General features: G+C 33.1%; 1 protein-coding gene across 1 annotated transcript; it reads left to right on the top strand.

Annotated features, from left to right (window-relative positions):
* The first annotated feature begins 706 nt into the window (after positions 1-706).
* Positions 707-19,078, top strand: LOC145331986 (uncharacterized). Its single transcript, XM_080176882.1, has 15 exons — positions 707-825; positions 1,347-1,399; positions 2,087-2,123; positions 2,581-2,614; positions 2,921-2,954; positions 3,705-3,736; positions 4,805-4,882; positions 5,881-5,934; positions 6,905-6,929; positions 8,350-8,432; positions 14,622-14,691; positions 16,433-16,485; positions 17,047-17,086; positions 18,101-18,189; positions 18,974-19,078. Exons 1-15 carry the CDS (start codon positions 764-766, stop codon positions 19,058-19,060), a joined length of 831 nt encoding a protein of 276 aa, XP_080033008.1. The 5' UTR covers positions 707-763; the 3' UTR covers positions 19,061-19,078.
* The last annotated feature ends 712 nt before the right edge of the window (positions 19,079-19,790 follow it).

Here is a 19,790-nt window from a genome sequence, read left to right as displayed (position 1 = left end):
CATGGCTGAATGAATTCAGAAATATGTTACCCTAACCTTTCAGTCAAACAGCTTAGCCGCACCATGCCAACAAAAATCCTCAGAAACGTCAATTTTGGCCAATTTATGATATCTTTTATGGCGGCTGGCTGCCAAACGGCTGGTTGGACAGCCTTCGGCTGCATGTCTTTTGAAACAGCCTAGAGTGACCAAGAAAAAACCTATTAAAGATGTAGCTCTCCCATTCAAAGTGGTCGCCTAATGTCTCATAAAAGAAAATTATATATGTAAAATTGAAAAAAATCACGCAACCTTTCAAATGTATACCTAATTTTACCACGTATTTTTCAAAATCTATATCCCTTGGAAAACCTTAACCAAATTAAAAATCCTTTAAGGGGGTGAGTTTTTGGACCAACCATAACTCATACAGCTTGCGCATGCCTTAAAATTTTTTCATGGGTGTCATGCTTGAAGACTCTTATTGTTCAGTTCTAACACTCTACAACTGTTGATGTTCGTTTGTCTTACTGTTCCAGAGCGTTGTCATTCTTGTTCTTATATACATATATCTTTAATATTATAGTCGAAGCATTGTTTAGTGCTTATAAAAAAATAAGTCATACAATTCAAATGACTAATGATAGGCCAGTATACATTTTATCATTGGACAATTACAATGTATTCTGGCCTATCATTGGTAATTTGTATTGTATGACGGCACTATAAGCTACTTTGTAATTGTCATATCTTTTTTAAGACATATCAATAATAATGTAAAAAAATGTTTGGAACAATAGATTCTGGAATTTATTTATCTTTCACAACCAATGGCAGAGTAGAAAGGTTTGTTAGCTTTTTTTATCAATCGTCAAGGTTACAAATCCATAGTATAGATGTATATTCAGATAACAACAATGTGACGTCATAAACATGAGGGAGATGAGAGGAGAAGTGGGAAAGAAAACCCCTAAAAAAAATGGATAATCCCTCATTTTTATGACGTTACATGGATGATTTTTAACACAATTTTGCAGCAATTTGAATTTGGTCCAGATAACTACCTCCCTTTCGTTTTCAATGACTTTTTTCGTCTGCTAGCAAATTGTTTTCTGCTACTTGTGTTAAAATTCCCGACACCATTGGTTGATTTTCAAAACTAATTTGAGAGTCGGCACAAGCTTACTTCGATTGGGAGATACAGTTATTTAACCCCTTCCTCTTCAGTGTTTTGATCAAATTTCAAGATTTATCTTTTTTATTTATATTTTAGAATTTCTTTTTGAATTTCATGCTTTTATGGATGTAGCTATTTATATTTTATGACAAATTTATTTTGAATATTAACAATGACTGTGTTATTTTAGGTCAGATCGTGGCTTTTCAGCTTTCCGAACTAGTAAACCTTATTATTCTATAGGTTAGAAAGATAGAATCATGGAAATGAAATAAAGTAGCGGATTTCGTCGTAGTTTCACAGTAGCTTTTGATCAGTTATTTTAGGTTAGGTTAGATAAATGTTTATGATTGTCCCGCAGGGTTAGAAATATGAGAAAAGCTACTGTGAAAATACGACGAAATCTGCTTCTTCGTTTTCTTTCCATGATCTGAAAAATATATACAATTTGTTTAGTAATCTACGAATTAAATATGAAAAACTGTCTGTTTATTTTTTGGGGTTGGGGTGGAGGTTAAGAATTTCATTACAGTTTTTTTGGGTTTCTATATTTCCTTACAGGCATTTTAAAGGTCTATGACCCACATGTTTGGAAGAAGTCAGGGGGGGGGGGGGATAAAAACATTGTAACCCCTCCCCTCTACTTGCTTTCAATATTGGCTTATGTCATGATATAAAGGGTCTTTTAATATAACCGTTAAGATCTTGCTAACCACTGAACCGATTGGGTCTCCAGTTTTAGGGAAGCTTCACATATATGTCAGAATGGTTTTGGGTTATTTTAATTCAAAATTGTCTTAGGGCGGTTTAATTCTTTTTTTTTCTGCCCATTTCTATATTCCCATTTAATAAAGCTTAATGATAAGCTTTACTGTAATTGCATATAAAATTAGACAAAAAAGAAAAAACTGATTAAAATGATAATTTTAGAATGGAGACCAAGAAACATATCTTCAATCAACCTAAAGTAAGCTTTGAATAGATTATTCGGAGGAAAGGATATTGGACTGTAAATTACACTGGTACCCAAAGTTTTATAACCACTTCATCTTATTTATTGCCTCTAAATCTTTGAGTACTTTTATTGAAATTTGACTGTTTTTAAACTAGTAGGCTTAAAACATTTCAAACAATTATTTTGATATACATAAGATGTAATTCTGTTACTTTTTGTTGGAGATTTATCGTCCATTGTCTTAGTCCTTTGGATCCTTGGTTTTAGTATTCAATTTTAGGCTCTTAATGAAGGCGAGTCCTTATCCCTGCGGGGTTCTTATAACCATATATTAATCCTAACCTAAAATAAGAGCAACAACTAAATTTTACCCCTAAAAAGTGGGGAAGAGAATTGATTAAATTATTACACTAATTATTCTATAAAATTTTATGAAATATGTTTTTATTTATTTTTATTAATTTTATAGAAAGTGCAATTTGGACGAAGATTTAAAGTTACAGGTTTAGTATTTTATAGCTCAATATTGTTAAACAAATTTAAAACTGGGATGACAATATTCATATGTGAATATAATGAAATATAAAAAAAAATACAAGAAAAGAAAAACATCTTTTACAGCAGAGTATAAATACTATATCTCCAAGAGTTTGAATATTCCTCATAGCATTACCGACAGACCGACTAGACATTTATGTCTAAATGCTCATTATTTATAGAAATTACCTACCACAAAAATTTTATCCATCTATCTATAATAGCGGCCAAAAAAAATAATTTTTATGTACTGATAAATATTTTTTTATAAGTCGAGGGAGGCCAAAAAGAAGTTAAAAGCACAAGGTAAAACATAACAAAACTTATCAGCGAAGCTACTCTACAACTTGTGTCCGTCTATATTTATATAAGCTAGGTGTAAGGGGCTTTATTGGTGGAAAATAGTATAAGACCATCCCAGAACCTAAATAAACCTTCCCTTAAAAAGAGAACTTAATCCAAATCTTAAGTTAAGGACAAAAAAAACTTACTTTATAATATTATAAGATAGTTTATCAAGTTCTAATTTAAATGTTATTAAAGAAATCTTAGTTTGTATTAAATTAAGATAATGTCTATCTAAATTGATTGTTTATGCTTGTGACATTGGCATAGGAAATAACAATCCTTGTTTATTAAAATCATAGAGAAAAAAATCAAAGACTTTCTATAATTAGAGTCGTTCCGTCTGTCTGTCCGTAACGGACAATTTAGACATATTACGATTGTCCTATCTAAATCAAATTTTGCATGATGATTCCTATAACATGTTGATTTTTAACATTTTTGACAAAAAAGGGAAGCATCTTTATAATCAAGTCCTGAAAATGTAAGTATGTAATTAAACATCTATTAATTTAAGCAGTTTTGCAACAAATTTACTAACAATTTTGCTTAAACTATTGCATTCATATTCTGCTTATTAAGTTCTGACACCCTACAAGTGTTAATGTTCGTTTGTCCTACCGTTTTAGAGCTTCGTTTTTATGGATGTTGTCATCTTTGATTTTAAATTAAATTTTGGCAATTAATTTAATTATGTATTTTATATTACAGAAGAAGAAAACAGAAAGCCAAAGTTAGAAGAGGTATAAAACATTTTTTTTAATACCTTTCCTTTTAATGCAGTGTGTGTGTAGGGGGGGGGGGGTGTTGTTTTATTTATTTATGGCATCGTATTATAGACAGGTTTCTGCGGACTGTAAAATATTCCAGCATAGCTTCGAAACTGATTCATACCCCTTGGAATAAGACCCGGTTATAAGCCATACTAAAATATCATGTATACATCGTATTATAGACAATTTTCCACGAATATTCGGCTCCTCAGGTCTAAAAAAAATAATTTTATATCCTTTTTTAAATATCTGCGGAAATCTGTATATAATACGATGTGATAACTACGAAATTTGGTGTCAGATTAACCATCTAGATTCTTATATCTACATATTCATCTATCGTTCCTGTTAGAATAAATTTATTATTATCTTACACCAAATCATAATGTTCTTTAATAAAGTGAACTCTGTGGCGGAATATAATAACGATCTCCCACATCACCCTCCTTTACCCCATTCTCAGCCCGATTAATTAATGCGGGGGGGGGGGGGCGATTGCAATCTAAATTGATGAAAATTTTTCTCCTGTCATAATATTCACGTATATTATAGGAATACCTTTTTTAAAACCCGATTAACAATCTAGATCTTCTATATCTATTAATCAATCTTTCTTGAATAGACATAGTATATCTAGATGGCCCAACTGACCCCATTTTTCATCAAAATCAAAAGGAGGAATTTTTGCAGACAGAAACTTTACATTTTGTTATATTGAAATTTGAGACGAATTTATTTCATTAAATAACTTTTAAAAAGCTAACTTTATCAAACGAATTTCATAACTATCTTATGTTTTGTCATATGCTTGACATTATTTTTACCCGAATTAATTTACCCAGAAAAAAGCTTAATTCTAAGATATGTGACATTTTATTGCTGACTCATAATGCAAACGAAATGAAAAAATTATGCCCTTACGTACCAAGATCTGTAAAATGTTTCAACTAACGAGATATCTTCAATGTTCCTTCAGTATTTTCTTATTGGCACATTTAGAGAATATGTATCTTGAGTAACTCTATTATTTCTTGTTAGATTTGTGAGGACGACGACATTGAACTTGGTGCCGAGCCTCCGGGAACCAAAGGATGGAAATTTGTACAAATTATGAAGGTAGATATTCATTTCAGTAGGTATTATCAATAAATCATTCAGTCCGTCTATTTGTAACGGTTAGCTTTTTTAATTATTTTAGACATGTTAAAACTGTTTTATCGATTTCAAAGTTTGCATTATATTCCTATAACAGTTGGGTACGTTTTAGGAAGCGTAGCAAATCTATAATCGTTATAAGAAAGTCCCTACGACGATTTGAAACTCTTTACTGTATCCTTTATTTACGCCGTTGTGCAACACGACTTAAAGTTAATGTGTTGCATGTAGTTCTGACGCTCTACAAGAGTTATTGTTCGTTTGTCCTTCCTCTTAATTTTAGAGCTTCGCTTATGTGGATGTTTTAATCCTTGTTATAAACAAAAATATAATTCACCTTTTGGTAAATACAGTTCATCAAAATAATATGGAAAATGGCGTTATCCTCTTGGAAATTTTTTTTTCAATTTTTTTCAATTTTGTACCCCCCCCCCCCCCCCCTTTCCCGGACTACCGACAAACAACTATTTTAGGTTAGGTTTTAGGCTAGGGAGCCGAGCGCTGCGGCTAGGCAGGCAAGGGGGCCGAGCGCTGCGGCTAGGCAGGCTAGGGAGCCGAGCGCTGCGGCCAGAGTTCATAGTTCGGGGGGGGGGGGGAGTACTCAAATTTTCAATATTGAAAAAAAAATTTCTAAGAGGATAATACCTGGAAAATTATTTGGTTAGATTGCCCTCTTTCACAATTCTCAATGTTATTGTGATACAGTTTAGGGGTAAGATTTATTTTCAGTTTAGTGTTTTCTCTTTCTATAAATGAAAGATAGTCTAAAACCAACCTGTAAGCTATGCCATTCTTCCCATAAAAGGAGAACTCAATCAGTTTATCAAAATCTTAACAGAGAAAAAAAAACTTTCCTACTTTACAATGGATTACGAAATATGATACTGAAATATTATCATTGCAGTCTTTGCAGTCTAAACAATTGAAAATATGTCTTATTAACACAAATAATGTTTTAGAAAGCCTGTTTGCTATGTAAGCAGAAAAGTACTGACAGTTTATATTTTGATATGGTAAGCTTCATTTTTAAAACCCATGCGGTCTTGAACAGATGAAATGAAAAGTCTGCTGTCATGTCAGGTGCGCGACATAAATAGTAAGAGTATGGGGAAATGCCTTGGCCCAAAAGCAGGCGCAACTCATTGCCATGCACAGTTAGGACTTCTCCAACAAAGGTCGTGCAAACAAAGGGTTGGTTGTCTGTTATCTGTTGCTTAACCTAATATCCTTGGGTGTTAGAGTATCGCATCCCATTACATTCGGATGATGCTCTGGATTCTCTAGATGATCACTTGAAGGAGCACCGACTAGCTATTTTTAAAACAATCACAAAAGGACACGTTCTTTTTAAATTGTTTTTAAAATTAAGGTTTACTAAAATATACAAGACTTAAGAGTCGAGAGATCATTAAAACCAAGTATAACTTAAACAATTAGAAGCATTATTTTAGTTATGTTTTTTTTCTTGTACTTTTTAAACTTGCATACATACTCAGTCTGCAGTGTGTCTCTTATTAGATAATAGACTATAAAAGTTTTAAAGATTTTTAATCAATATAATAGATTTGAAATCTGCATAAAATTTTAAGGATTTTTTATAAAATTAGTTTTTTATATAATTCTTTATTTAAAGGCGCAAATACAAATTAAGTTAAATAATTTTGAGATCTGTGATTGGTGGATTGAAAACTATCTGCGCTCTGATTGGAGAAGCTAAAGTGACGTACATCATTCAACCAATTAGAGAGTAGGTAGTTTCCAATCCAGCTATCCTATTGGTCAAAATTTATTAACTTAAATCGTATTTGCGCCTTTAAATAAAGAATTATATAAAAAACGAATTTTATAAAAAATCCTTAAAATTTTATGCAGATTTCAAATTAAACAAAAGTATTTTTCTTCGCAGTATTTTTTAAAAATACATTTAAGTCAATGATATATAAGTGTGTATATTTAATTTTTTTTTAATGTTTTAAATTTTAGGCAGATGTGAATATGGATCTATCAGGTAGAAATAATCAGCACTTTCACACAAAGCACCCTTTGAACACTGTTATCCTTCTCCCCTTCCTTTTTTTAAATTAATTGAAAAGTACGGGTTGAGATGTTTTCGTTTTTTTTATTATTTCTTTAGGTCAGGTTAGGTTAGGTTAAATTTCTTACTGCAGGTTTAGGACACTGCAGGTAGAGGCCCCACATAGTTAGGGCTCCTTCAGTGATTACGGGGGGTTATCTGGCACTTTGTAGAAAAGCACACCATTGCTACCTTATAGATTTCGTATTATATACGTCCTTGTTGAAAGCTAGATCACTAAATGCATTCTTCTAGAAAAGAAAAGATAGCTGAGTTATTTCATTACTAGAGTTGGGCTCGATATAATTATCTCGCTATTGGCTAGGTTTATTCAATGTTTTATTTACTTTCTTTTGGTTATCTGAATTCTGACTATCAACCCTATTCTTCCATTATCTTCTCACTGACAATTTCTTTCTTAAACTGTTTTAAGATCTTAATATTTTTTATTTCAAATTATCGTCCTGAAAGGGTTAATATGTTTAGTTAACTGTTAAATTTTAGTTCAATATCTGACCACATTACGCACGTATTGCTAGTATCAAATTATTTTAAAACTAAGTTTTCTTTTATTTACTATATTATAAATTTAAATTTTCTGTTTTATGGATAGAAATTTAATACTTCAATATAATTCAAATAGCAACATGAAATAAAAAAAATGAATTTATTCTTTATACAGTAAAATAATGGGTCTTGTCGTTCTGGTCAATGAGAGTTTATTACGGATTATTGGAGCACTATGAGTTTTAAACATTTATTGCTTGGAAAACTTGAGCTTATATATAGACATTTATTTCCTATGTAGATCTATCATGGATCTTGATGCAATAAAGCAGGCTGTTTTGTAAATGTTAAAAATTGGAAGATTTCAATAAATAAAAGTTCCCGCAAATATAAGTATTAAATAATTACAAACTACTTTAATTTAATCCTAAAGTTATTACCATTATGATTTACCCTTGTAGTAAAACTTCATACACATCCAGAGCATACTTATCCAATTTTGGGGATAGTTCAACCCCCAAAATAGAAATAAAATGTGAAATTTTTGGGTATGTTAGGTATGGCCTCATACCCGGGGATCTAAAGGTATAAGACAATAACCGATAAATTGATGTACACCCCCAATGATAACAAACAAACGTATTCCTCTTTTAAATTACAATTAGTGGTTGAAACGTTTGAACACTCAACTTACAGAAATAATCAAAATTATTAGCACAACGAATAAGAAAACGTTATTATAAATCTTTGGAGATTAGTGTATGAAACAGCCCAATGTTTCCTCCCTCCCTGCCTCATACCCCTGATTTAATGCGATCACAGCAGTCTAATTAAATGATTATTTAAGGAAAGAAAGAGCTGCTAGGTCCAAGCAAACCCTACATACCTGCGTCCGCAAGACGAAAAGAAGATAAAATACCCAAAACTTTGGTGGGCAATTTTCATTTTAGTTATGAGTTTGCAATTTGCACATTGTGAGTGTGTTAAAGAAGGTTTTAAGTTGTCGTAAAAAAAGATATAAGAAAACCTTTACAAACAAGGATGACAGCATCCATAAAAGCGAAGCTCTAAAACGCTAGGAAACGAACACTTGTTGTCTCAACCATGACACTTTGGTTGAGCTTGGACTTCCGAATTAGCGGGAAGTTCACGAGATCAGTTGGCGAACATACAAACCCCCAATACCAGGAACCATCAAGTTTCAACAGCAGGTTTGAATATAGATTTATTGATGAAATTATTTCAAAGACCTGAAATTACAATATCAATTAGTTCATAATTCCAGTTATTTATAACCACGTAATCTTATTTGCTTTTTAAAAATCATTTTTCTCTACGGTAAAAAATCTTTGGAAACTTTGGCTTTAAAGGAAAATTATTTGGTTTAATAAATCATTGTTAATTGCAACAATAAGGCACATAAAAATTACTAAAACATATATTAATCATAATTAAGTTTCATGCTTAGCTGGCTAAAGCCTTTTTTTAAAACTACATATAATCGTCCTATACACCATACTTCTTAATCAAATTAACAAATTCTACCTGAAGCTCTTATGGTTTCAAATCCCTGATATACTAGGGTCGTTCACACACTATGAGACCAATGATAGGCCCAATTTTGTTCTCCGAAATCTTCACACACACATGTCTCATTCAAAAGTGAAACGTGGGCGCATATAAACAATCCATGCTGCGTCACTTTATGAAGGGAAAGTCAAAAAAGACGACATTTGCGCTTAATTCTGGGATTAATGATAAGGAATTAATTTCGTACTTGATAAACACAAAGCTTCCTCGAAAAGAGGTTAAGACACACCCCCCGTTTGAAAGTCAAATTAACTTCCTTAACGAGATTCAAGGTTTTTTTGCGCTGAGCACTAGCAACATTTCTCACTAAACTCAACTCACCATAATCACATGAGAATAGCCACATCCCGAAAAACATGACAATTTCTGCTCCTAACTAAATGAAACCCCGTGAAATGCATACACAATATTATACTCCTCACTAGGACTCATAATACCTCACATTTTAGGATAGAAGGATGGGGATTGGTTTGTACCATACAACATTCCATGCACATGACAATCACAAGATCACATACACAAATCCTAAAATGGATAATCCTATTAATCATGATGTTGTAAATATAACAACTTATACTAAATAATAATCATTTCATAATCAATAGGTAATAAATCATTATTAATAAATCAATAAGTACCTACGAAATCAGGTCGAAATGTAAACAATAATGGTAAAGTAAAACGAAATAAATCTTAGACAAGAAAATTAAGATTTATAGGTACTTAAAACTAAATTGGTTAAGCATCAAAAAGAGTAGTAAGAAAAAATTTTTCAAAATCCTTGGGCAGAAAGTTTTTCAAACTTAATGAATAAGAACTGTAATATCTCAATCAACAATAAAACTTTTTAATACTTAAAGAATAGCAAAATAATAATATCTTCGTTAGAATTTTCATTGAAATTATAAAAAAAATACCAATTTTTCTTTGTAAAAAAATATGAGACTTTAAATATGAATTTTCAATCATTCCTTGATCTGAATAAAAATGTTTACTTGATTGAAATTCATATATAATTTTTAAAAAATCTGCTAAAAAAAATACTTGATTTTTTCTCTTAGAATAAATATCGAATCACGCAACCTCGACACATTTATTCATTTTTGGTAAACTTTTCAGGTAAGTTTTAAAATGAATTGTACTTTTGAAAAGAAATTGAACTCAATAAAATTAAATTTGAGCATATGAAATAGAATAAAATTTAATCGCATTTCAATTGATTCTTATTTTAGGCATAAAAATAGCATATGAAAAATGTGGCTATTTTACTAAAAAAAATCTCAATTTCCATAAAATAAGAATCAATTATTAATCATAATTTTTTAATAACCGCTTTTATTTTAATATCTGCGATAAAAATGAAGGAAAGGTTAATTTAAAATATGCATAGTTTATCTTAAATTAATTCTGTGATATTCATATAAATAATAATCAATATTTTAATAATATCATACATCGTGTTCATTATTATAAATGCTTATCTCATAGAAAAGAGAGTTTACATTTTTAGACATGAACGAAAATATACGTACCTAGGAAATAATTGCTATAAATACTTTCTCAAGGTTTAAATTTGTCCGAAGTCGCTAGGTACATATATTACTACGAATCTCTGCTCTCGGAATGAAGAAAAATCTTTACGCGTGGATTATTAGGAATCCTTGCCTCCGGAGTGAAAGAAAAAACTTTATTTGCTTACAAATTAAAACAAATATCTTGATTTTTTGCGATAATCTTTTTAAAATAATAATAAGAAATATTTTAAACATTATCATAATAATTTTACATGTTGTGTTCTTTACTTTAATGCATTATCTCATACGAGAATCTGAGAAATAACATTTTTTAAGCAAACGTGAACCATGAAAAAAATACCTCGAAAAATAATTTTGAAAATCTATTTTTCTCAATCTAAAAAAAATCTGCAAAAATCATTTGGTAGTTGATACACACAAACTTTTGCTTTTCAAAATCATACTTAAAGAAACAAAATCTTTTAAAATCTGCTTTAAAAGTCTAAACAATTTTGTAGAATTTTTGTGCTTAAATATGAACAATAAAATTAGTTGAATAATGAATATTCTTTGCAGAACCTTTTTAGGTTCCCTTCACAAGCTTAATATATAACTTGTAATATTTTTTCTTTAAAGATCATTTTCACATAAATAGTTTATGTTGTAGATTAGATATGTGTGGGGTTGGCAGACTTTCAATAACTTTCTGGCGGCAACACCCGCCATATTGCAGGCCCTTTACCCTGTGTCGGGCGGCCAGCCTGGCAGCAGCCAGGTCGATTCTTGATTCACAACAGCACCAACCTCATTATCAGAACCGGCTGCAACGCAACCAATTTCAGCATCATCATTGTGAACGGCTACAGCCTCACCTGCCGTAGCAATGTTACCAACAGCTACGGCAGTATCTTTAACATCAGATTTGACTGCAACACAAACAACAGCGTCAACTGCAGAAATAACAGGTTTCTCAATAACAGCATCACAAGCAGAACCAACAGGTTCATCATTAACAGCTACGGCAGTATCTTTAACATCAGATTTGACTGCAACACAAACAACAGCGTCAACTGCAGAAATAACAGGTTTCTCAATAACAGCATCACAAGCAGAACCAACAGGTTCATCATTAACAGCTACGGCAGTATCTTTAACATCAGATTTGACTGCAACACAAACAACAGCGTCAACTGCAGAAATAACAGGTTTCTCAATAACAGCATCACAAGCAGAACCAACAGGTTCATCATTAACAGCTACGGCAGACCCAACCGGTTCATTATCAACAGCTACGGCAGTACCAACCGGCTCATTATCAACAGCTACGGCAGTACCAACCGGTTCATTATCAACAGCTACGGCAGTACCAACCGGCTCATTATCAACAGCTACGGCAGTACCAACCGGTTCATTATCAACAGCTACGGCAGTACCAACCGGCTCATTATCAACAGCTACGGCAGTACCAACCGGTTCATTATCAACAGCTACGGCAGTACCAACCGGCTCATTATCAACAGCTACGGCAGTACCAACCGGTTCATTATCAACAGCTACGGCAGTACCAACCGGCTCATTATCAACAGCTACGGCAGTACCAACCGGTTCATTATCAACAGCTACGGCAGTACCAACCGGCTCATTATCAACAGCTACGGCAGTACCAACCGGTTCATTATCAACAGCTACGGCAGTACCAACCGGCTCATTATCAACAGCTACGGCAGTACCAACCGGTTCATTATCAACAAAGAAGGTACAGGGGCTGGGTGCAGAACTTGACTTGTAGACTGTATTCACACCAGCACTAGCCTCATGGAGCAACCTACGACTATAATAACTGTCGCAATTATTGGTGCCACAGACACCAAGCTTATCCGAGTTAGATGAACGACGTTCCATCTCTCTAAGCCTTCGGTATATATCACGTACTTCTTGGCGCAACTCCATGGAAATTTTAAGCACTCCCATGTCCATCCTCACCTTCTCAACGACGTCGAGGTTCCTGGCGACAGTGCTCGACCTCGCGTCGTCTGAATCATTGTCAAGCCAGTGCAGAATTTTCGTACACTGCTCCAACGACGCATAAACTTTAACTGCAACAGTTTTCTGTTCACTAGCTTCATACAAATCACGCTTGAACTTGCGCATCTCACTAGTCTCCACGGCAGATTTTAGACTTTTTATTAGGTCAGATTGGTCCTTGACCTCACTAAAAATGTCACGAATTGATTTTAAATTCACATTTTCACATGAACTAAAACTTTGGCAGGCTTTTAGATTTTCATAAAACACTTTTATCTGTTCGTCAAACACCTCTAGCCTTTCATTGCCAATAGCGATAGCTCGCTCAATTTTCTGCTTTTTAGTGAGCACCATATTGATTCACTAGGTAATTATTTCACAGAAAAATTGTCAATGTTTTTTTGCATCAATACACTATATGCTATTGATTTATTGAAGAATGCTAACGCCTATTCTTCAGATTCTTTGAAGAATGCTAATGCCTATTCTTCAGAACCATTTGAAATTGCTTGTGCAGCGCCTTCAACCATCAGTTTATTTGAAATTCGCTTGTGCAGCTCCTTCAAACTCCATTCATTTGAAATTGCTTGTGCAGCTCTTTCTTTTTTGCATCAATAATCTAGATGCTATTGATCTCTTGATGAATGCTAACGCCTATTCATCAGATACTTTGAAATTTGCTAACGCCTAAACTTCAAGTCTTTTGAAATTGTCTCAACCATGACACTTTGGTTGAGCTTGGACTTCCGAATTAGCGGGAAGTTCACGAGATCAGTTGGCGAACATACAAACCCCCAATACCAGGAACCATCAAGTTTCAACAGCAGGTTTGAATATAGATTTATTGATGAAATTATTTCAAAGACCTGAAATTACAATATCAATTAGTTCATAATTCCAGTTATTTATAACCACGTAATCTTATTTGCTTTTTAAAAATCATTTTTCTCTACGGTAAAAAATCTTTGGAAACTTTGGCTTTAAAGGAAAATTATTTGGTTTAATAAATCATTGTTAATTGCAACAATAAGGCACATAAAAATTACTAAAACATATATTAATCATAATTAAGTTTCATGCTTAGCTGGCTAAAGCCTTTTTTTAAAACTACATATAATCGTCCTATACACCATACTTCTTAATCAAATTAACAAATTCTACCTGAAGCTCTTATGGTTTCAAATCCCTGATATACTAGGGTCGTTCACACACTATGAGACCAATGATAGGCCCAATTTTGTTCTCCGAAATCTTCACACACACATGTCTCATTCAAAAGTGAAACGTGGGCGCATATAAACAATCCATGCTGCGTCACTTTATGAAGGGAAAGTCAAAAAAGACGACATTTGCGCTTAATTCTGGGATTAATGATAAGGAATTAATTTCGTACTTGATAAACACAAAGCTTCCTCGAAAAGAGGTTAAGACACTTGTAGAGTGTCAGATACGAATAATCAGAATTTAAATGTATAAAAGTCGAAAAAATTGTAAGATTATAGAGTTGCTACGCTATCTAAATCTTACCTAACTACTACAGGAATCACCATGCAAAGTTTTAAATCGATAGGACAATTCTAACATTCTCAAATTAACAAAAACAGTTAACCATTCCAGACGGACGGACGGATTGATCGATCCTCATTATAGGAAAGCTTTGCTTTTGAAAATATTTGTATCGTTTGAAGCTTGTCTGAGAGACCGACGGAGACGAACCCCAAACTGTCCCACTTTGAGAAAGACGATTCCAGTGACGTCATATATGTTTAGGGAAGGGGGAAGAAAATCTCTTCCCTTTTCTCCCATCTCTTTTAAAGATATTTTCTTCCCCCCTTCCCTTTTTCTTTCCCGAAACGTATATGACGTCACTGGAATCGTCTTTCTCAAAGTGGGACAGTTTGGGGTTCGTCAATACGGATGGACCGACGGACGGACGTACAATGTGTGATTTATAGAGTAGTTCAGCTATATCAAACATATCTTTGTGTAGGCTATGACGTCATCAAAGGCTTTAGCCGCATTGGGGATTTGTACAGCTCATGGACTGGAGAATGGTGTAGGTAATAGTTATTTATTGCAAAGTATTATAGACAGCTTTCCGGGACACAAAATGAAAAACAAGGATGACAACATCCATAAGTAGCGAAGCTTAAAAATCATGGAAGAACATCCAGAATGAACTATAGAGTATTTAAATACAAAATAAAAAAATTTGTGAAATCACGAAACCTTTCATGATTTATAATGTGGAAATCTAGGAATCGATCTAGCACCTCAACCAATAAGTAAATCTTAATGAAACTTTGTGTAATTATGTAAAATGTAAACTTATTTAATCCCTAAATTTTAGCCATCTATCTGGACTAGGAAAAAGCTTGAACACATAAAAACTAGGAATCGATCTAGCACCCCAACCAATAAGCAAATCTCACCGAAACTTTATAGAAGTGTGCAGAATTCGAATTTATTTGATCCTAGAAAATTTTAGATTTCTATCTTTAATAGCAATAGAGAAAATCATGAAAATCATGAAAGTCTAGGAATCGATCTAGCACCCCAATTAATTGACATATCTCAATGAAACTTGGTGAAAATATGAAGAATGATAAAATCCCTAATAATTTCAGCTGTCTGTCTTTTATAGAAGCCGAGTAAATCACGTTTCCCCCAAAACGTTTCAGACATACAGACGGACATTTCAAATTTTAGAGTAGCTTCGCTACCAAAAAAATATAAGATTAAAACCACTTTTGTTAGCCGATGAGGGTTCTAATCCAGCGGATATCATTGGTCTCGATGCCACACTGAAATAATTTATCGCATCGTATTATGAACAGCTTTCCTCATAAAAAAAAAGGATGACAACATCCATAAGTAGCGAAGCACAAAATCTTTAATGAAATAGACAAACAGACAAAGTAATTTATACAGCTGATTAACTGTTATCATAACAAAGAAAAGAAAGAGATAAATATGCAAAAACTTAAAATCATTAAACTTTGAAAAATTAAGGTTTCTGAAAGTTTTAAAAAGAAAAGCAGCTTAAAAGCAATCAGATTACCAATGATAGGAACCTAGAAAATCTGTTGCAAAAAATAAAAGCGGTTGAAGAGCTGTTTAGAAGCAGTCTGGCCACAATTGATGATGAATACTTAATTATGCTTCATATTGTTGGGAATGTTGACAAGAAGTTTCAGCTTTCTATCTTTTACAGGAGCCGAGAAAATCAGTTTAAAAAATAAAAGCGGCTCTAAGCTGCTTAAAAGCAGTCCGACCACTATTGATATTTCATACTTAATTATGCTCCATATTAATAGGAATGTTGACAAGAAGTTTCAGCCTTATATATTTTACAGGAGCCGAGAAAATCAGTTTTGAAAAATAAAAGCGGCTAAAAAGATGCTTAAAAGCAGTCTGACCGCTATTGATGTTTTATACTTAATAATGCTTCATATCAATAAGATTGTTGACAAGAAGTTTCAGCCTTCTCTCTTTTACAGGTGCCGACCAAATCAGTTTTGAAAAATAAGCGGCCAAAAAGCTGCTTAAAAGCAGTCCAACCGCTGTTGATGTTTTATACATAATTATGCTCCATATTGATGGAAATGTTGACAAGAAGTTTCAGCCTTCTCTCCTTTACAGGAGACAAGAAAATCAGTTTTTTAAATTTGAAGCGGCTAAAAAGCTGCTTAAAAGCAGTCCGGGGCTAAAAAACTGGTTTTAATCTCATAATTGTACATTCTATATCTGCGGAAAGCTGTTTATAATACGATGCGAGAAATAACTATTCTCTAATTTCAGAAGGAGCAATTATGTTATCAAACTTTGTAGCCCAAAGAGTTCATCACATAGAGGTATTGTCTATTTAAAAATATTTTGATAATTTGAATCCAATTTTAAGTCACTAAAAAGTATTTTTTTAAAAATTTCATTTAGGTAAGGTAGGGTTAAGTAAGAGTCTGCATGGCCCCGCAGGAATGGAACAGATGGAGATAGAATAACATTATTAAATTGTTCCACAATTGGGTTTTTGGGAATAACAGCAAACTTTAACTTTTTCTATAAATATCTTTCAAATAGGACGCCTGTCATTAAATAAAGTATAATTTGTTAAACTTAGAAAACGCATTCCTTAAAAGAAACCTATAACATATTTTCTCGTATTCATTCGAATCCGGTGGATAGGAACCGGTTCTCATCCATACGAAAAAACTATGTCTAGCATCGTATTATATCCAGCTTTCAACGAATATAAAAATATACAATCATAAGATTAAAACAAATTTTTTTAGCCCGTGCCTTCGTCACCTCGGGGCTAAAAAACTGGTTTTAATCTTATAATTGTACATTGTATATCCGCGGAAAGCCGTTAATAATACGATGCTAGAAATAACTATTAAAACAACATGTTTTAGGCAAAACGAAGTAGTGCTCTGAAGTTAGAAGCAAATAAAGGTACTAAACAGTTAATTTCTTTCCACTTTAGCTTCTTAACCGGTTAATATTTGCTGGTTTAGAATCGGTTCATAATGGTACTGAAAAAATCATGTATAGCATCGTATTACAGACAATGTTCAGCGAATAATAAAATATAAAAAAAACATAAAACATTTGTTAGCCCAGACCTTCGGCCCCTCGGGTATAACAAAACTGTTTATAATTTTTCATATTGATACCTACGGAATGATGTCTATAATACAATGCGATAAATAAATGTTAACATTATTTATATTTCCCTTTATAAAAGAGTAGGATTTTTGTCTGTCTGTATAAATGAATCATTTATCAGGTCCTTGGAATATTTTTCATTATCAAGATGTAAACCTTCCCTGAAAATAAATAACCTCGCCGAATTTGTTTTTTTTAAGTACAAGAATAATTGATTTTCTGTAGCTAAAGATCTTGCCAACCTTGAGGCCTAGTAATATATTTTTTAAAGAATAAATAAAGGAATATCTATTTGAATTTTATATGTAAAAGTAACAGGATGTCCGTTTGACTGTCTGTACATTTGGATCTCGCTAACCGCTGCATCGAAATGGAATTCGGGGGAGGTTTATAACTGTTTTTGGGGAGAGTACTAACAACCTCCCAAGGAATGAACCCTAGAAAAAATGGACCTTTATCGACACAACCCAATCTTTCCAGATTTTGTATAATTTTTTGAGGAACACGACTCCAGTTACGCATATTTTTCTTTCCCGAAAAAGGGAAGGGGGGAAGAAAATCTCTTCAAAAGAGATGGGGAAAACCCCCTTTTCTCCCATCTCTTTTTTCTTCCCCCCTTCCCTTTTTCGGGAAAGAAAAATATGACGTAACTGGAGTCGTGTTCCTCAAAAAATTATACAAAATCTGGAAAGATTGGGTTGTGTCCCTCTATCCCCCAAATCTTTAAAAACTAAAATTAAATGAAATTGGTCAGTGCCTCTAGATGCCTCTTGGAGCGTAGCCACTAATATCTTTCTATAGGTAAAACTAAAATGGACCCTGCAGATTATGAGAGAATAGCCAAGTGGACATCAAGTAAAGTCAGAGAAGAACTTTGCTCCGCTCAAGAGGTTACAGTTATACTTATTAGCATCGCAGCTACCCATAAATATGGCGTCTTCGTCTGTCCGTGTATTATAAATGTACTTTTGCAAGGTTTTGTGATTTTTGTGAACAGTTTATTTTATTTTACTATGCTTTATTAATTCTAACAACTTTTTGTTTTTGTAAACTAGCGGTTACGCCCCTAGAGGCCTCATGGGACACTTGAGATAATAGGGGATGGGGGAAGTCTGCCCTTTGCTTTCACTTTTAGTTTCAAAAAGGGAAAGGAACAATTTTTTTGGGGTGGGGAGGGTCATTTTTTTAGGGAAGATTTGGAGGGTGAACTTAACCTTCCCCAAAATTATTATACACTTTCCCTGGACATTTAAGAAGCTAAACTGTAAAGAAGACCCATTTTGGTTCAGCGATTATCAAGATTCTTGATAATATATAAAGAAAAAGCTATATATATATAAAAAAAAGTTATGTAGAGCAGCTTAGCTTCAGAAAAAGAAATTATTTTGAATGATACTTATGAACTTGTACAACATGATAATGGATTTATTATTACTTGAATCTTACACCAAATGTTCTATAGTAAAGTGAACTCTGTAGCGGGCTAAAATAACGATCTCCCATATCCCCTTCTTTACCCCATCCCTCTACTCCTACTGGATAAATGGCCCGACCAATAAAAAGGAATTTGCAACCAAAATTGATGACAATTTTTCTCCTGTACATCCACGTATATTCTACGTCCATTAATTGAATAATTATTTGCACTTAATTTTTAATCATTTTTATATCTAGGCATATCAGTTTTTCCGCCAGAAGTATGCCGCAAGATATGGAAAAGAACCACCCTCCCCAAATGTTTTTGTATGTTCTGAAAAATAAACTTTTTTACATCTTCAATTTTCTACTTCTATAAAAAAAAATACGAATTTGTATGTTCTATGAAAGCTTTTTTATTATTGATCCATCAATCCGGGCGGCCACTAGGTTCAAATAACGTGACAAATTCAACTGCCAAAATTTAAAATTGACCATTGTTGAAACATGTAAAGATGCTTTTTTGCTGGAACCTTTAAACAGGCACAAATTAAAATTATCCTATCTCGTTGGCGGCATATAGCGACGCGAGAGGTAAAATAGAAGAAAAAACTACACAGGACATCACTGAAGGAAAAAAAATTATGATTATATTTGGACTTGAATAATAATAAAACATGAAATAAATATAATTTGAAAAATATATTTATATTGGTGAAATAAAACTATCAATAATAGTTATTTCTCGCATCGTATTATAAACGGCTTTCCGCGGATATAGAAGGTACAATAAAAGATTAAAACTAGTATTTTTAGCCCCGAGGTGCCGAAGGCACCGGCTAAAAAAACTGGTTATAATCTTTTGATTGTACAATTTTTATATTCGTAGAAAGCTGTATAAAATACGATGCTAGACATAGTTTTTTCGTATGGATGAGAACCGGTTCCTATCCACCGGATTCGAATGAATACGAGAAAACATATTAACCCTTAATGGTCGGGGGATGGGGGGGCGTTACACGCCCCCCCCCCCATCCGGTTTTTTCTATCTCATTTTCTGTGTGTGAAAGATAAA

The sequence above is a fragment of the Acartia tonsa genome, chromosome 11 (genome assembly GCF_053477335.1).
Source record: "Acartia tonsa isolate MP-2025a chromosome 11, ASM5347733v1, whole genome shotgun sequence".
NCBI classification, from domain to species: Eukaryota; Metazoa; Arthropoda; class Copepoda; order Calanoida; family Acartiidae; genus Acartia; species Acartia tonsa.
Note: the sequence above shows the minus strand (reverse complement) of the source record. Positions and strands in the feature narration are given on the sequence as shown.

Coding starts and splice junctions, on each gene's coding strand:
- LOC145331986 (XM_080176882.1), top strand. CDS start 764: ATGTTTGGAACAATAGATTCTGGAATTTATTTATCTTTCACAACCAAT. Junction 1,400..2,086: donor TAAACCTTATTATTCTATAG/GTTAGAAAGATA, acceptor TGATAATTTTAG/AATGGAGACCAAGAAACATA. Junction 2,955..3,704: donor AAAGAAGTTAAAAGCACAAG/GTAAAACATAAC, acceptor TTTATATTACAG/AAGAAGAAAACAGAAAGCCA.